Genomic DNA, 19,116 nt, shown 5'->3' on the forward strand with positions numbered 1-19,116 from the left:
AGTTTCATTCATTTGGCAGAAATAAGATATTTTTTTCATGTTCTTTTTATTTTACACATAATATTTGATTATTTTTAGGGCTGCACTATTTTAAAATGTTTTCCTAAAAATCACATACTTGAGGGAAATTTCTGATGTCCATGTGAGGTTTGTCAACCTTCCAGAAGGTTGGAATTTCAGAGGATAGATAAACGAGCATATGTGCTTGAATTTTTAAAGCTATTTGCAGTATTGCCAGTAGGCTTCTGCACTGACGAAGCAAAAGAACCAAGCGAGTAATGAGGACAAGTTTCATCTGCTTATGTGATGCGGTGAAATAAGGCTTCTGAGGGACAAATGGTTTTCTGTTGGCTGTGTGCAGTACAAGTAGCAATTTCATATACGGGAGAAATGCTGTAACAGCTCAAAGACCATTGTTGCTGTATGCTGTAGTTCGTGTGAAAAGGTGCATGCAAATCTTTCTGCCAGCTTACGCATGGGAAAATTAATACATGTCTTACCAACCGGTTGTGTCTTAAATCTTTGCAATAATGGCATTAACTTGTGTTACTTCCTTTGTATGCTTTCATTCTCTCTCTCCACAGGCCATGGTAAGTGGAGCTAAAAACTATCCACCAAGTCTTCACCAAAACAAAAATAGTTCTACCTTATTTTCCCTGCATTTCTTTGCTTTTTATTTTGTACCTGCAGTTTTGCAGTGCATGTATATCTTAGCGCTCCGTTCTGCCCATCACTGATCAAATGAACTTTTGCTGTCTGTCTTCAAAAAGCATAAAGCAGAGCATAAACAGAGGTTTCTGATAGGGTTAGATGATTTCAAAGCAGATGTTGCTAGCTTGAATTTCCTTCTCTGCCTTCATCAAACTGGAATGGCTTGCTGAAGAAATCCTCTGTACGCCAGTGTGAGGTGTTGCAAAGGCATTGCCCTGGGGTGTCCAGGGCTGCAGAACTTCGTGTTGGCGTGATGTGAAGGAGGCAGTTTTGAGGGGAAAATGCTGTTCATTGTGTTCAGTGATGGCCAATGAATGTGATACACCAGCACATTCAGCCTGTGCTCCCAGCCCACTCTGTTCTGTTATTACCCTGTATATTTGTAAAACTTTCAGCATCATGGTTGGGGGTGTTGTGCATGTTGTAAAACTGATGAAATAATCTCCTTTTGGATGTGAGCAAAGTTAGATATAGCAGAGTGAGCCCCATGCAGTGACCTTAGGCAATAACAGAGCTACCATTGCTACCAGAACACAGAAGTGGACATGTGAACCCAGGTTTCATTAACAGTTCTTACCAGAGAAAAAACAAAAGTCTTACCTGAGTGTGAAGGGTTGTGGGCAGATGGGAGCAAATTGGAGACCTTTCAGAGTATGCATTTGACTCTTCTGGGATGTGAGATGTCATTTAAGAAACCAACTTAAATGTAATAGACTGATGGTTTGGTGTCTGGTGTGACAGAGTCCCTTTGGTCACATTTCTGGGCAGGTTTTGCTAGTGCACAACTGAATACTCATAGTGAATAATAAACTTTCTTCCTTCTTAGTCACTGGTTCAGTCCCGGAAAGCCGGAATTACCTCAGCAATGGCCACTAGAACATCTCTCAAAGATGAAGAGCTGGTAAGTGGAAGAGTGGCTTGGCTCCTGTTAACTTTTAGTAGTCAAATTGAGAGAATGTGGCTCTCTGGGACGCAGAGTCAGCTTCACAGATGTCTAAAGATATAGATGCAAAAATTCTTGTGTCATTTGTTTAAAGAAACCAAACATTGTCTGGTACAGAAAAGTAACATTTACTGTCTCAATATGATCCTGAAAAATGTAAACTTACTGTTTCATTCTGCAGTATCTACCATGGGGAATAGCGTGTGAAACTTACTTTATGCAAAATATTCCTTATCCACAAACATTAACTTTTTTCTTCTATTTCCCACACTTTTTTATATGCCTGGACAAACATCTTTGTGTCCTCTGCTCCTCCTTGTAGAAGTTTGATAAATTTGATTACCTCAAATGTGTAGATTTGTTGCACTGCTCATGCCTTTCCCCTTATAGCTCCTGTATTAACCAGCAAAAATAGGTTCAGTAACCTTCCTGGGTGTTGTTTAATGTGTGCCCTTGCCTTTCAGAAATCTCATGTCTATAAGAAGACCTTGCAAGCCTTAATTTACCCCATCTCATGTACAACCCCGCATAACTTTGAAGTGTGGACAGCCACAACCCCTACCTACTGCTACGAATGTGAGGGGCTGCTGTGGGGTATTGCACGGCAGGGAATGCGCTGCGGAGAATGTGGAGTCAAGTGCCATGAGAAGTGCCAAGACTTGCTCAACGCTGACTGCTTACAGAGTGAGTAGTGTCCAGTGGAGTGCAGCTGTTCCAAAAGTGTGACCAGAGGTTTTCTAAGTGTATAAGTGATTCCTCAGTGATAAGAGAAGCTGCATTTGTTTAAATGACTGTATTTTCTGTGGAGGTGTCATTGGGCTAAACCTGCCCCCACTGCCCTGTGGACATAGGCAGCTGCACTGACGCAGAAGAACTTCTTTACAGCATTGTGCTTGGTGTGCTTTAAAAGAAGGTTTAATTCTTGACTTTTAACTCTCTTTGTTATAACTCATGTAACTTCTAATTTCTCTTGTATCAGTTCAAATGGTATGTTTGCTGACATAGCCTGCTTGGAAGGGAGGCAGTGTGTAAACAAGGTACTAGGCTGGGTACTCTGACTTTTGTTCTGTCCCTTCTGTGCTGGTGTCCTTGTCAGGTTGCTTGTTTCAACCATTAGTCTGTTTCACTAAGCTCTGAAGAGCAGCACTGGGTTCCTGTTTAGACAGTAGAGTCCATGGACTTAGCTTGGATTCACTGTGCCAAATGCAGGTGGGGAAGGCATTTTGTCTCTTTAACAGTAAGGTCTCATGGCTGAATCACTTTGTAGACCTGGGTCTGAGTCAGCAGAGGTGTTGTTGTTTGAGCATATGGACAGCATTTTATTTTTCTACTAGAATTTCTATTTTGTTGTTTCTTTCTTTTTCCTGCAGTGTTCAGCACCTGAGCCGTTTCTTTAAGAGAAGAGCTCTTCAAAGAGCTGGAACTTTGCAGAATAAATGAGACCTTATACAAACAATGGAGAATTTTAAAAGGAATTTGATTAAAGAAATTAAAAAAATAAAGAGGGAAAAATTATTAATTTAGGCATCTGGCTGGACCCAGTTATTTTTATTTGCTTAAAAGAAGTTTCTTAATTTGGTCTCAAATTCATGTTCTTGCTTGAGAGCAAAATATCTCAGTCTAAATGGAATATAAATTTCTGCCATATGTGCTAAATCTTGAGTAGGAATGTGGGGCTGTTTCTGTTCTCTCTGGATTTTCTTAGCATTATAGCTTGATGGACTATGTCTAAGAAATCAGAAAAGTTTGTGAAATACAAACAGATTTATTGCAAATCCATGTCAGCAATTATAGGAATATAAACAGTCAGATCTTGTATCTGCCTGAGGCTCTAGCTGCTCAGGAAAACCAGGCTGGATGATCCAGCAACGGATAGCCATGGTTTTTTTATTATGGCTTATCTTAAAACCCCAAATGGATATTTTTATGCTTGTGTTTTTGATATGAGCAGAGTTTTAAATCGGTTGTATTTAGGGGCTATTTGTAATGGCTTACTTGTCAGACACAGCTGATACTGGTGAAAAATCTCTGTTCCTCAGTTGCTCAGTGTTTCTGGATTATTCTTTGAGGGTTGCAAGGTGATCTTTACAGTTTACAGCACTCAGGCAACTGCATCATTGCCACTTTGGCTCTGTTGCGACCTTTTTATGACTAAGCGAAGAGCGGCTGTGTTGCATTTGGTTCTCATTTTTTTGACACAACTTGATGAAGAGGGTTGGTTAGACTGAGGATAACTGTATTTGTTTCTACATTTCACCAGAACCCTCTGCTAACTGGTGATTTTCAGTATTTGAGATGAACAGCTGCTGATGTTTACATCTAGGCATGCATGTCCGTAACGTTACAATATTGAAATGGAGTTGTGATATCTCAGAATGGGGAAAATGCTATACAAAGCAGAGGAAAATTAGATTTGCACCAGGAGCAGCAGTGAGGAAACAGGCACAAAGCTGTTGTGCAGAGCAGAGGTCATGAAGTTGAAAACAATAGAAGAAAACCTTATTTTAGAAATAGCTAATGACTAGGAGAAACTATATTCCTGCAGAGGACAACTGTGGTGGTCCATGCTCAAGAAGGGAGACTCCAGACAGGGATGGGTACTGGAGAAAGTTCAGTGGTAATGGGGAAGATATGAGAATGTTTTGGTAGAGGATGGTAGGAGTTTGTTAATCTTTCAAAAGAGGCTTGGCAGCATGGAACAGGAGAGGGATGGGAGCGATGCTGCCTAAAAAAAGTAAAACTAGAGAATAGTCCTGTCACATCTGTCTCAGTAGACTATTTCTCAAGGGATGTTGTGGAGCCCAAGGCCGAGGTGTAAGACGTGCATGTGGATCTCACATGGCTCTGGCTTACGCTTGCTTACAGCTATCCATGCCCTAAAGCCTTTCTGAACAGTAGTTCTTATGTTTAACAGCTGGCAGTGATGGCTCTATGAATTGGTTTAATCCTTGTTTGAGCCTGTTTGTGCCTGAACCATGTTGGTGAAGAGGGAGATAAACAGCAGGGAGGGAGATGGTCTGTTTGAGCTTACTGTTTACAGAAGAAAAAAATAAATTTGCTGTAAGAAAATAAAAGGTGGAAGTAAAAGACAACTTCACTGATGGGAACAGAGAGTTTCTGGAACAGCCTATGAAGAATAACCATGGGGGCAGGTTTTCTAAACTCTGGTTGGAATTACATAAACTTATGAAATGGGATGTGGGATGTGATGATGGCAGAAGTTGGCGTTTTTGTATGGGATAAAAGTAACAACTGGAAATTACTCTCTTTCTCAGGATAGTAAAGCATTAGATAAGAACTCGGGTTTTGATTCAGGGGATTGCAGCTGTTTGCTTAGCACATTGCCCTTCAAAATGAAAACACAAGGTACTTCAGTGTCCAGAGTTAGAGAAACTTAAAGGAAACAGCTCAGAGTACACTGGGATCAAAACTTGTGAAGCATGCAAAAACCAAACAAAAATGTTACTTACAGGGTTATTTTAGAGCTGCCCACCATCAGAACAGGGAAGATACAAAGACTGTGAGCCAGGGGTCAGTGGGGTATCGAGAGTGTGTGTGCTGGGTATCAATATCTGGGGTAGAGATGTCAAGGAAACTGAGGGTGGTAGCTGGGTAATTAAGACAGAGAGGGCCAAGGGAAGATAGTGCTAGGGAATTAAGATGATGATGGGGCCAATATGTGGATATATTTCTGGGCTGGAAAAACATGTTATTGGTACTAGAAAGCTATTAAAAGGCTTTTACAAGCAGCTGTGTTCTTTGCGTTGGCATGCTCATGCTAAAATCCTTCTAACCAGGCCAGAAGAAAATAGAAAAACTTATTTAATTTTTATATGTTTTAAGGACACAGGCTCTGCTTGAGGAATGAGAAACACAGGGTTTCTGGGGAACGAGCAACAGTTTAGAGATCCAGTAAATTCAAGACTGAACTTTCTGAACTTTCAGTGTACTGAACTTAGCAGGGATTTTTTCCTAACAGAAGCTTTATTGCTGCTGTCAGTAAAAAAACCCACACAAACAACATTCTCAGGACATCTTCATTAGGTCCATTTGAGGTTTCCACAAAACATTACATTGAAATAAAAGGGATTTTCAGGCTGGTAACAAATACAAATCTATTGATTAAACCTCGATGCCTCAGGATATATCTTCACTTCAGTCTGTGTTAGTCTTCCAGAATATGTTGCATTGGAGTAAAATGAATTTTCAGGCTGGTCACAAATACAGTACCATTGTCTTAATGCTTTAAAATTTTGGGCAGGCACCTGGGGTTTTATTCCTTATAATAAGAATATGCTGTTTATCCATCTTCTATCCTTCAGTGCCTTTCCAAGAGAGATAAAAGGATCTCTTTTCCAAATTCTGTTAGAATTGAGTCTGGTTATTTCTCATGAGGGTGTTTTTCTTAACCCCTGCATTTTGAAGAAACTTGAGTATCTGATACCGTCAACAAATCTATGGGACTGCAGTGATGAAATACTCAAATTCAGCAATGCCTTATTGCAATTTGAATCAAAATCCATTTGCAGGCTGATTCAGCAATTCCATGAATTGGCAGTGCCTGCAGTGCAGTAAACTGGAATCTGCTATGGCATGTGTACTGCAGCCATCTGGTTTATGGCTCTGTGGGCACAAGGTTGTTTCTCTGAGGATGTTTCTCTAATGTAGGTACTTAGAAGATATTAATCTAATGATGGGATGCTCTCCTTTTTAGCCTTCTGCTATTCTTGGAAGTACTCAAAGCCTCTGCTGCGTAGGTGCCCTTCCTTTCTTGCTTGGTTGAAACTGGATGGTGGGGTGGTCTTTAAAGTCCAGAACACAAAGCTGTTGAAAACAGAGAGCTTTTATCCCTTGCCCTGCACACTGGTGTGGTACTAACTAAAATACAATGGGTTGGGCAGTGTTGATCTCAACGGATGCATGTTTTGGATACCAAGGAACAGATGTAGAAAAATAAACGTAATTATGAAGAGGGTGGAAGGGAAGGACATTATGTTAGCACAATCCTAGTAAAAGGGGCCTGTACAGTTCAGGGCTAGTATTTGAAAAGCCACAGTTAAACCTGAGGAAAGAAACTGCCCTGGGATATCAGAATCCTGTCCTCCGAATATCTTGACAGTGGGGAAATAAGATCTCAAGCTTTAAACCACTATTGAACTGGAAATCTGTGTTGTGAGTGTGATTAGCCACATGTCTTTATTAGTGCTTCTTTACGCTGTGCTGGAGTAACAGACCTTGGAGAACTTCACACGAGCTGTTAGGGCTGCATTACTGAATGTCCTGCTTTCAGTACTGTCTTGGCACCTAGTGTCTTGGTTCACCTCTGGAGTTGTTCAGTGCTTTTTGACTCAAGACTGGAAGTCAGGTATGTTTACTGCTTTTTGGATAAGAAACTTGTGTGTGTGGTACTCTGAATTCAAAGACTGCAATTCAGAGACCAGCTTAGTGAGTGGACTGTTAGTGAGATCAAATAAGCAACTCTGGTGATAATCATCTTGGCTTCTGTGTTGAGTGATGATTAGGCACCATGGTGATGAGCACTTGTTTGCTCCCAGAATCCTATGCAGGAAAATATTTGCACAGAAGGAGGAAGGATACCTTTATTTGAAACTTGAATATCTATTTTAAGTTTCAAGAATATATAATTTCTAAGCATTATCCGCCTACTGAACAGCTGTCTTCTATCCTGCCAGTGTTGCTTTCTTGACTTTTTCCTGTTAAAGCACAGGATAGCGGCATTGGTAGTTTACTAATAGCTGTATCGATACAATTCTCAATATAGACATGTTTGCTTTCTGTTTCCAGTCATAAATTGACTTTTAATTCAGGCCTAGAGAGGAGAGAAGGAAAGCACAGTACCATTTGCATGATGCTGTACACAGTACTTCTATATTCCCATGCCTTTCTGTTGCCATTTACAGGACTACAAGAAAAGCTGATCTGCTGTCCAAACCTCTCTTTTTGTAGCGGGATAAATAGGATCCAAGTCCAGCAGCAGGAAAAGCACCCTCTGCCATCCAGTATAGTGACATGCTTTGGGTTCATATCACATACATCATAGGTAATTAGTCCCCCAGTAGATGTTTTGGAATCTCTGGGGGTTTTGTACCAGCAAGCAGGTGTTAAAATTAAGAGTGTACTATTGAGACAGAGAGTTTCTCTGTTCTTTATTAGTCTGTGTTGCTAATCAAAGTGTCTGCCTGATTCTGGCTCTTCCACTGTAGTTCAGGTGCAAACTCCGCAGGGAGAGAGACCTTCCCCAGGGAAAGAATAATTGACCCTTCTTATCTGTGCAAGTTGTCAGGTCAAAGTGGGGAAGAAGCATGGATGGAGGTGGGGGCTTTCCTCTGAAAGTCAGGAGGCAGAGCCAAGCCTTAGAGCTGAATAAAGAGAGGAATCTCTTGGGGTCTATGTGACATGGCTCGCACATCCTACAACCGCACATGCCAGGAACTGCTGCTAGCCTCAGAGAGGGATACATGCACAATGCAAGTCTCTGGAGGTGGTGGGGATGTTAATTATGATTTTAACTAGAATTCCTCCATTTTCCCAAGTTTGTGTTCTAAAGCATCATTTGATGCTCCTGGAGTGCTTGCATTAAGGCCGTAATGCAGCCCATGTTATCCCAGAACTGTGGTAAGTCTTGTTCCATCTCAGTGATGAGCAATGAAACATTTATATCTGCAAGCTGCTTGTGTAGTAAGTTATTTAGAAAATGGTTCTGAAGTAGAGCACTCTGCTCATGCACGAACATAAGCTCTTAATGTTTGAATTTCTACATGTTCTTAATTCCCTTAGAGTCACAAAGGTCAGGGCAGAGTTGGTGTATTTGGATCATGACAGATCGCAGAATTCCAGCTAGGAAAGGCAAATTATTTAGCTTGGCCTTTCCTGATTTCCCAACAATTTTCTGTAGTTCTGTGTGTAATTCAGAGTCCACCTCCGTCCCTAGAAGACCTAGTTCTGTTAAAGCTGAATAGCACTTCTTACCTGAAGTTCAAAGTGTAGCCCCTGGTATCATTTCAGTTTCCCGTTCCTTTAATAAATGTTGGGTCTACAGCTGAATGATTGCCTGATACAAGACATCACTTTGGGTGGTGCTAGTTCTTTATCCCCGGTAAGTAGAGACAGCAGGGACTGTGTAATTAATTCCGGTATTTTTATTTCATCTTAAGCCAACAATAGGCAACTCTGGGGCAGATACATTTTATTGTACTAAATGAAATACTGAACATCAAGCCTTTAGCAAGTAAAATGAAAAGAATAATCAGGTAATGTGAAGTTATGGCTTATTTTATACCCAGGTCCTTAACAGCATGCATGGGTATGCAGTGTCCTTAATGAACTTCTGAAATTTCAACAGTCATAGCCTGTTCCAAACTGTGGGGTTTTTTTTAATCTTTTTGGTTTGGATGGTGGAAGTTATAATTGAGTTTTGTTTCTTTATTGAAGTGAATTTAGTAATGATGAAAGGTGTTATATTGAAGGCCCTAGAAATAGATGTTTTCAGGCACTGTTAGTCACTGGGCACCCTTTTGAGCCTGATAAAAGGTTACCTGTTATGTTGTACTGCTGGGGGTCCTTTATCTGTGTTCATAGACCTTTATTCATATTTGGTCATTACATGCTGAAACTATTTCATATGCAAAACTTATATTAAAGGTGCTGCAGATAATCATATTTGCCCATTTCTTCCAAAAGAAAACAGCTTTATGTATCTTTGTGATTGATGTCTCTCTTTGTACACACTTGCACGTGCTTCAACACGGATTTTTAAGGTGATGTAATATTTGGTGAACACCTGGATGGAGATAATTTTTCTAGGAAAAAGCTTACTTTAATTAAACTATCCCAGAGAAGGAAAACAAGCAAAACCATATGAAACTAAACAGAAATATTATGATCAAATGTGTTCACAGAACATTTGTACTGGTTTCACTTAATCTGATTTAAGATCATAGCTTGAAATTGCTGCAAATTGCATGTAGAGACACTGTGTGCAATCTTGGGTTCCTGCTTTTCATTTCATACCCGAGTTTGTCTGCCCTGTTAGCTCATGTCAGTGCTTTCATTAGCTCTCAGTGGCTGAATTCTGACATCAAACATGACTGTATGAATTGAGTAGGCAATAGCTGGTTGGGGGAGCATTCTTACATCCTGCTTATATGAACTCTAAATTTTGTGAGAGGTATGCAAGTGACCAGAGGCCTCTCTCTTTCCAGATACATTTGGCTAGCTACATAGTACAGACCCTATGCTTGGCTCTTGTATTTCCAGCTGGATTCTGTACTAGTGCTTATGATGGGCAAAGTTTATAACTATTGAATTTGCTACCTTATATTTATTTGTTATTATGTCTCTGGCTTGGTGTCTGATCCAAACAAGGTGGTTCCAGGCAGAACGGGACATAGGTTGTGCAGTAACTCTCTGCTGAATGGGGAGTTATGTAGCACCTATCAGTAAGAAATGCTGACCATGTTGAGCCATCTGAATTTATGCTCTCCCATGGTGCTGAGGTGCAGTATTGAGACAAGTTCATAGCTACTATCTGTACTGGAGTTCCTATGTCATCTTCTTAGCACTTGCCAAGCAGGAATTTATTCAAGGCAAGGTGTTAAGATAAGGAGGCATCCTGATGTTTGCTGTTAAAGAACCATATTTCTGGGTCTTCCTCAGCTGCAAGGGTATTAAACTCAGGCCTGTTGTCATTAGAGGAACCTGGTCCCGGGTTATAGAAGAATCTGGGCCTTCTTCTGTTCTATTATCCCTTCTATCTCTTCCCTTGATTATCCCCTCCTAGCACTGAGTGGTCCATGTTCTTTTGTATGTATGTTGAAATAGGGGGAACTCCAGCTGTAAGAGTTAACAGCAAGAGTCATCATGAGGAGGGTAGCTCATGGCTTTGATCTTCCATACATATTCAGTGAAACATGAGTTGGTGTTTGGCTCTTTCCGATGAGTATTGTGTATTTTCTGGTGCACAGGAGCAGCAGAGAAGAGCTCGAAGCATGGAGCTGAAGACCGAACGCAGAATTTCATCATGGCAATGAAGGATCGCATGAAAATCCGGGAGCGGAACAAGCCGGAGATCTTTGACTTGATTAGAGATGTGTTCTGTGAGAGCAAATTGACACATGCTCAGCAGATGAAGACAGTGAAGCAGAGTGTGCTTGATGGCACCTCAAAATGGTCAGCAAAGATCACTATCACAGGTGAGTGATGGATGCATGGGTTCTCTCTGCCTCACTTGTGAGAAGAAGGTAAGAGAGAGTTGGTATGAAGCTAGAGAAAACAGAGAGAAGAGGTTTCTCTGACCTGTGTTTCTGCTTCGTGTAAAGTAGCCGGTGGAGATACTCCCAACACAGGCACTGTAGTGCACCATGAGCTTCAGATAATCAGAAAAGCTCTCATAAGTGATATTGCTGTTCCCCTGGCCCTTCTGAGCTGCTGTGTCATGTGTGGACACATTGTCTTGTTGCATGGTGGTGGTAACCCTTGTCTTTTCCTTCCAGTGGTGTGTGCTCAGGGTCTGCAGGCTAAAGACAAGACTGGGTCCAGCGATCCGTATGTAACTGTTCAAGTGGGTAAAACAAAGAAGAGGACAAAAACGATTTTTGGGAATCTGAACCCTGTATGGGAAGAGAAGTTTTACTTGTAAGTGCTCTTACAATGACTCTCAGCCCCATATTGTGTGTCTTCTCTGTCAGTGCGTGTTCCTACATTATCTGTAGTGTATGATGGTTTTTATTTCACTGTGTGTGTGCAACTGGATGGTTGATGTCTTTAACAACGTACGTAGTGCACACCTGTCCATCTCATCTGTCTTCTGTATTTATAAATCATTTGCTCTGTGAATAGTTTTATATTGATGTTTCTAGAGAAAGCTAAAGAGAAAGGAAAATCTTTAACTCAATGATTTTGTGTCTGCTAAATAGACATACTTTCAAAATACTTTGAAATATAAAGGAGTAAAGTTTGTAAAAAAGACTAAGCAAACTTCCTGTGACTTAACTGCTGTGATCTGCTATTGGTGTTTGAGGTTAAAGATAGTTGTCTGATTACTTGGCTGTGGCACTACCAGTCTCCCCTTTCAGCTCTGGAAAATCAATGTAGCAGTAAATCAAGGGATTATCTGCTTTCAAGATGAGCAATGCATCCCTGTCTGAATTGAAAGCAAAGGCTGTAGGCACAATTCTGTATGTATCAACTAGTCTCGGAACACTGAAGAATGTATTATTCTATCCTGCTTTTATTGAATAAGTAAACAATACCCTCAATTTATCATTGAACATGTTATAAAGCAAAGTGGAGACATGAAATCCAGCAAGCATTTTCTAAAGATTCTGGGTGATCTCATTTAACCTCAAAGATCTTTATTTCCTTTAACATGTAAGCTCTTCCCTTGTATCTTCTCTCTTTTTCCTTTTTTTTAATTCCTAAACTGCTTGGGGGGAGCTGTCTGTGCAAACTGAAATTTGCTTGTGTTGTAAAATGGGGCTTATATCATCCCAGCTTTGTATTTACAATGTACAGTAAAAACAAAATTATTTTTCAAGTAGTTTTGGACTATTCATTAACGTCAGAAATTGGTGCTATTTTGAGGGAGTAAGCCCTCGACTTTATTCTTAGTTTAATCCAAGGTAACATTACTGCTTGGTAAGTAGTAAGTATGCTTAGGTGCCATTTGGATAACTCCAGTCACAGTAGCAGTAAGTCTAAGTGGGAGCCTTAAGGACCTTGATTTGCCATGCCAAGTAGTTACCATGGTATTTGCCGTGTGTTCCCTTCTAATTTTAGGAGCTTCAACAAATACTGTGTTTAAAGATAGATAGCACAACGTGATAAATGTCACAGTTTTAACGGTGCCACTGTTTAGATCTTATTGCCATGTCTGTGATTCAGCAGATAATAATGCTGTTGGGCATTAAGAGTTGATGCTGCTTTCTTGCCTGTGTCTAGGTTGTTGTTCTAATTGCCTTGGAATAGCAGGAGGTGATGAAGGAGATGAGCACGGTGTCCAGATTGATGGCAAGATTGATTCCATTCAGTACTGAGTCAATGTGTTGTTTTGTTACTTGATGTCAAAGCTCACCTTATGCTGGATGAGGAGAGTCATTTAGACATGTATGCAGCACTGATCTTTTACACGCCCATCTTCCTTTTTTACATTTATGGCTCTTTTTTCAGCCTACAACTCCTAAAATTTCTGAATTTTTCTACCCCATAATTAGATGGAAATCGCATATGCAGGCCCCAAAATACCCATTACATACTAAGCTTTTTTTAGAGGTTGTCAGGACAATCAAGAGATTGTAAAATTTAAAGGGGTGTGTGTGTGTTTGATTCTTAGAATGTAGTTAATTTGTTATAGTGAGAGAAATGTGTGCTGGTAGTTATTGAAAGCCTGCCTTGTGGTAGACATGTGAAAAGCCTGGTGTTCAAAATGCTTAAGTATTCCAATGAGCAGAAGAGATATGTGGGTAGATAGAGGTCAGGTCAGTAACTAATGTGTGTGTTAGCAATTGCTGTTCCTTTTCTGTTTGGCTTGGTGGAGAGACTTGTTTGTAGCTGGTGCTCATTAGATGCCCAGTGTCTCTTACACAATCACGATTTCAGTGTCTTTTAAAAGGTTGGATATAGAGCCAGAAATCTCTGTGCATCAGTCATTATAATTATAGCATTATTGTTGTAATCCATGGCATGAATTGAGGCAGACTGTGCACAGCTGAGTGGTAAATTCCTTCTACAGACTCAGTAAAGTTTATTAAAAACAGCTTAAATAAGGTTTAAAATTTTTCAGGCTGCAGTAGCCTATTTCAAATAGTTTCTCTTTATTTACAGTGATGGATGGAAAAGTGTATTAACTTAAATACTTTTCCTTAAATATGACTTTGTTCCTTTTCTACGTATTTTCAGAAAAAAAAATCTTGGTAGGCTTGACCCAATTCGAAAGTCCACATTTAGATCCATATTTTAAAAAAGGCAAGGTTGAAAACACTTCGGGTTTCCATTATAAATGCTATTTAGGTCATTACTAGCCTGTGTAACTGTAGGCATCTGCTGATTAATGACTGGTTCTTGGAGCATATTCACGTTGTCTGGGCAAGTGGTTTGCATGTGAAAATGACCTCTTTGTATACTTACATTTTCAGCTTTTGGAAATACATCGTTAGAAATGTTTGTATCTTTCGCTGGAGTTTGAAGACTTAGGAAAATATAAAGGGGTGGTCTTTCTGCTGAGGTCTCATCTTTCAGGTCAAAGTTTTGCAGGCTTGCTGCAGAGACTGCACCAAGTGGGATGCTTGGTAGGATGAGGATTAATGGGGGGTCCAGGCACTGGTGGAAGAGATGTTCTATCAGTATGCACTAAGGAAGCCCTGCTTCCCTTGGCTTTACATGCTGATCCCTTTCCGTCATCGCTTCTGTGGTTATGATGAGCAGGCTTATGGGTGGCCTCCTTTACTTGCCATGTGCATGTCTCCTCTGTGCCCTCAACTCTCTTCTCTTGCCTGTAACTCTGGTGGAACAGAAGACAGCACGTGTCCTGCCTGCAGTTGGTTCTGAGTTGTCTACATCGGTTGGTACGTAAGAATCAGGCGGCTGCAGGCTTTCCAGGGATGGCAGCTGGTATGGGATTCTCTTTGCACAAAGCTTGTCGGAACATTGAAGCTTTCATAACAAATCTGCAGAACTCCATTTCCTTAGGAAACAGCCCAGTAATACTAGAGGGAAGGTATTTTTTTCACTGTTCAGTGTGATTAGAATGGGACATTCCCCATTTAGACATGTTTTAGACTGTCAGAAATTACAGGCTTCCTAGAATCCTTTGTGAAGGCTGAAGCTGAGCATCCACTGGGTTACAATAGGAGACGGTATTTAGGGAGAATAAACTTGACCGCAGGACAGAGTTTCCATTTCAAAGGAAGAGTTCTTTTAAGAGCTTGTTTGGAGGCTGTACCTTTTATTCAGGAAGTGACCCAGTCTTTAATGACTGTGAACAGTGGAAGGTACTGGATTCAAACAGGCCGTTGCTGTTTTTCTTGGCCTATGTGCAGAATGACTTGTTTGTTTTACAGTAATATCTGTTTGAAGTTGTATGGTCTGAGTACAGCTGTGCCTGAAGCTTTGAATGGTGGGTGTGAAATCACTGCCTGGAACAGATTACATCGTCGCTGAACAGTTTGCAACAAGCATGTTTATTCTCTCTGACTAACTAAGGAGAGTAACTGAGTTAAAATACATGTGGTGCCTCCTGCTAGCAGGTAATCAATTTCACTAGGACATGCAGAGCCCCACATGATACACATTCCTGTTAATCCTTTGGGAATGGTGCTCCTGCATAGCTAACCAGTGGGTTGTCACTCACAAGCTTCTGTTCAGTTCCTCGGTTTTTCTTTCAGCTGTTGTCACGCTTGGCATCTTTTGGTTTTCTCTGTGTTTATATATGTCTGTTCTAGAGCTGTATTTTATACTACCCCTTCTGGGACCACTGTGTTTATAAATGTCACTGTAACTCTGTCTCCTCTGCTTCCCTTCACTGCATGGCAGGAGCCATTCAGTTTGTCTTGCTTGCTTTCTTCTCCAGGTACTGCAGATTCTGAAACTGGCACTGATAAAATCCCACTTGTTTCTCTGCTCAGCTACCAATGTGAAACTTAAATTTGCACGCAGAGTTGATGCCTTGTGGCAAGCACCTGTTAGGAAGCTGAGTTAATGTAGCTAAGGATGTAACGCTCAGAATCACTTTATCTGCTCTTTGTAGTTAGGAGAGACGCACCATTAATTTGTCAGCTGGTGTTGTAGCATTGGGTTACAGCAAAATGATTGTACTTGTTCCCCTAAGAAAAGAGCTTCATGCTACTTAGAACAGAAAACTCGTTTCTTTGTTCTTAAGACAGCAACACCTGGATCTCAGGGCATATGTCTAAGCTACTAAGGATTTTAGCTTTGTTCTCTTACCACTTTGATTTTGCCTTTGGTGTTCTCCCTGCTGTCCTTTTTTCTCACTAATAGAAGAGTCTTGATATTGTTTAAAAATTAACCTGTCCTGAGGAGTTTCCTGCCTTCTGCTCCCATTGAAGTTGGCCACCACAGAGCTGCCAGTTGGACCCTTCATCTGAACCACATCCAAATCTTCCTGCTTTTTCAGCCAGGCCGTTTCCTGTAGGCAACCTTTTTTCTGCTCCTTCTGTGTGTGTTGTTATAACTCTTTACTAAGCTTCCTCATAGTGATTCCTACAACTGTATCTCTTTCTCATTTTTCAGAAAATAACTTTTTTTTTTTTCTTTCCCCAAGCTTTTTTGCTCAGAAGCAAAGGTTTCCTCCTAAAATGATCCCAGGCCCTGCAGCCTTGCTCATCTGTTCTCTCGTGTGCCTTTTCCCACCTCCTGCACTCTCACCCATTATTTCTGCAAGCAGCCCTGCGCTTTCTTTCTCTACCATTGCATGAAATGTCCCTTGCACTGCACTGTGAACTTTACAGGCCCTTCTGGAGAGCTGCATCTGCTGTGTTGCGGAAGGGAAACTTCTTACAGAATATGGCCATGTAGATACTCAGTAGACCTTTTGAACCATAAATATTTGTTGTCGTATCAAAACACAGCAAAACTACTACTTAATTTTGGGCTTGACAGACATACTTTCAAATCTGCAAAATATTGTTGCTTCCTCTGGTCCCTAACTTCTATTGTTTGTTCTTGTTACATCTACTTATTGCTTTTTGTCCTTATTAGCCTGTCTGCTGTACAAGGCAGGGGCTGTCTTCCACTTTGGGAGCTGCCAAACACAGTGGACTCCTGGCTGCATAAGGGGCCTCTGGTCTCTGCTGCTCTTCAGGCAGAAAATAGAAGAAAACAACATAATATAAGGAAACATCTTTATATAAAATGGCCACGTAGAGTGATAGGGATTAGGTATTAGGAAGAAGTTCTTCCCTGTGAGGGTGCTGAGGCCCTGGCACAGGGTGCCCAGAGAAGCTGTGGCTGCCCCATCCCTGGCAGTGTTCAAGGCCAGGTTGGACAGGGCTTGGAGCAACCTGCTCTAGTGGAAGGTGTCCCTGCCCGTGGCAGGGGTTGGAACTGGATGAGCTTTAAGGCCCCTTCCAACCTGACCGTTCTATGACCGTGTAGGCATTCCACCTCTCTAGTCTGAACAGTGCATTTTACAAATGCACAGTCTAGTCTCTGCACAGCATTAATGGAATGAAGCTGAGGGCCTGGGGAGTCCTGCAGGGTCAACGTGTTAATAACACCTGTGTTGGGATGAGAAATCGATTGCGAAGAGATGTCCATGTGAATGGCATACAAATGGACTTTAAACCTTCCAATTATTTAGCAGACTGTCTTCATGAGTGTAGGTTCACAAATGTGAACTAATGGAGACAGAAGATTACAGGTTTTCAATTTGGCACTCTCCATGCTTTAAACTTGTGATCTTTACTGCACGTAAAGATCATTTTGTGAACTGATGGGCACATGGTTTTATAGGATACCTTTACAAAAGTTCTGCTGTTAGAGATACTAACTTCGCCACAATTTAACAAGGCTTGTGACTTTGGCTTTTGTGTTCCTGTGAAGGTTAAGTGACAATGCTGCAAATGTTGTTAGCACAAGCAGCAAATTATTAGCAGATTCAGCACAAATGTCTTTTTATTTACAGATGGGGAGAGGTCTCGGAAGTAAGAATTGCTTTCTACAGTTCTTTTGGTGGAAGTTGGAGCTAGATTAGAAGGGTAAACTTGCTAACTTCATTGTGGGAGGCACTATAGTGTAAATTCAGCAGTTGCTTGTTCTGTTTAGCCACCAATATACCAATTAGCATGTGTGTGGGTATGCTGCTGTGTGAGCAGACCAGAATTAACTACAGCTTCGTGTGCTCGCGTGCTTCCCCTCAGCCCAGCTGATAACTGGGCATGGGAGGAGGCCAGAGTATTGTCAGTGCAGGGGATGTGTGTGGGGAACTGGTGGTTTGGGGTTGGGTGAGGCCATAGGGGAATGTGGCAGAAGAGGTGGAGGTAGAGAGTAGCATAGAGAGAAAGTCAGCAGAACCAGGCTTGGGTGCTTCCGCTGCTCAGGGAACCACTGGCTTCAGGCAGAAAAACTTCATGAAAAAGAAAAAACAACTCCACAATTTATTTGATTTTAAGTTTTCTTGAATATTTGATATGCTTTTTCTTGAAGTTGTCATTCTATTTGGTAGCTTGACGTGTAGAAGTAAGTTCCTTATAAAAATGGCACCAATACAGACATCAGGACAATATGGACATAAAAGAGACAATTTCTGAGCCGTGTACAAAGGGAACCTGGTTTCCAGTCTCTTGCACTCTGAAATAGGCCTGAAAGCATTTGGTATTTTCTTCTTTACAATGGGGTCACAGGGTGATTCTTCTCTCTGCATCCTCTTGGGAAAGCTGTGGGAGCTCGGCCGTGGGAGATGGGACAGATGTATGTGTGCGCACAGTGACATCAAGCTTCACAGGATTGTAGAAAGAAGTGGGGCAGGCATCTTTAGAAATGTTCCAGCTCCTGTATTAATGAAGAGGAAAGTTTCTAGCAGCAGGGCTTGTTAGCCCCAGTCTGCCAGTATTGTGATGCTGCTACAGATTGGAAGCTATTTTCCCATTAGTTAGCCTGTAATCAGTCATTAAGCCCAAGTCCTCTAGTATTGATGGTTCTGTTTTGGGGTGCTCTCTGGAAAGAGGAGTGGTGTTGACACAACTGTTTGCTTCACCAAAAGGTCCATGTTTCCTACGGATGTAGCTGGTGATATTTTATGGGTAAGCAATCAGCACAAGGCTTTCAGCTGCTGTGAGCCAGTGATAAGACTCACTGTCTGGCATGGGAGCAGCATAAGAAATATGAATTGAGCGGTGTCTTAAACATAAGGAAAGGTGTGGTAAAATATAAGCTTCTATTGCTCGGTAAATGCTACTGGAAAGTTTCCTATAGCACTCAACAGTGAGTTATGCTATTGTAGCCAAATGAAGGGTGATAGCCAGCACTCCACAAGCCTGATATCATGCATGTGGCACTGGCTAAGGTAGATTTAGGTCTAAACAGTGAATGTTTTCCTAAAAGAAAGAGACATTTTCAATCCACGGTGGCAAAGAAGCAAGATCAGAGCAGTCATTACAAAGAACATGTGTGCCAGAGGTGAGGTCTGAAGAAATGGGGTGATTTGTAAATGGCACATGTGCCAATCTGCGTTCTTAGGCACCCATGCACTTCTGAACACTGAGCCTCTGAGGTACTGACACGACGTCCGCTAGTGCACCATGTCAGGAACAGAGGTTTTCTTTTACATGCGTATGCTGTGTTGCTGGTAGATGTGGCACTGGGCTCAGATAAATTAGAGAACTGCAAAGAGCAGCAGTCCAAGTATTCACTGCTTGTAAACACTTTCTGCATGGTTTTGTAAAGGAAGATACCCTTGCAGTAGAAGAGGAGGAAGGGGAGAATAAAGG

At 41.3% G+C, this 19,116-nt stretch overlaps 1 protein-coding gene across 11 annotated transcripts in view; it reads left to right on the top strand.

Moving 5' to 3' along the window:
* UNC13B (unc-13 homolog B) overlaps positions 1 to 19,116 on the top strand; it is a 212,444-nt gene that overhangs the window by 129,245 nt on the left and 64,083 nt on the right. For all 11 annotated transcript variants that reach the window (XM_062620424.1, XM_062620429.1, XM_062620427.1 and 8 more), the window contains 4 exons: positions 1,538 to 1,612; positions 2,119 to 2,338; positions 10,639 to 10,866; positions 11,167 to 11,308. In XM_062620424.1, coding sequence (XP_062476408.1) covers positions 1,538 to 1,612; positions 2,119 to 2,338; positions 10,639 to 10,866; positions 11,167 to 11,308 — 665 coding nt within the window. The remainder of the gene's footprint in view (positions 1 to 1,537; positions 1,613 to 2,118; positions 2,339 to 10,638; positions 10,867 to 11,166; positions 11,309 to 19,116) is intronic.

Source organism: Pezoporus occidentalis, unplaced genomic scaffold, assembly GCF_034315485.1.
Source record: "Pezoporus occidentalis ecotype Australia unplaced genomic scaffold, CSIRO_AGI_Poc_V1 ctg220, whole genome shotgun sequence".
Lineage (NCBI taxonomy): Eukaryota > Metazoa > Chordata > Aves > Psittaciformes > Psittacidae > Pezoporus > Pezoporus occidentalis.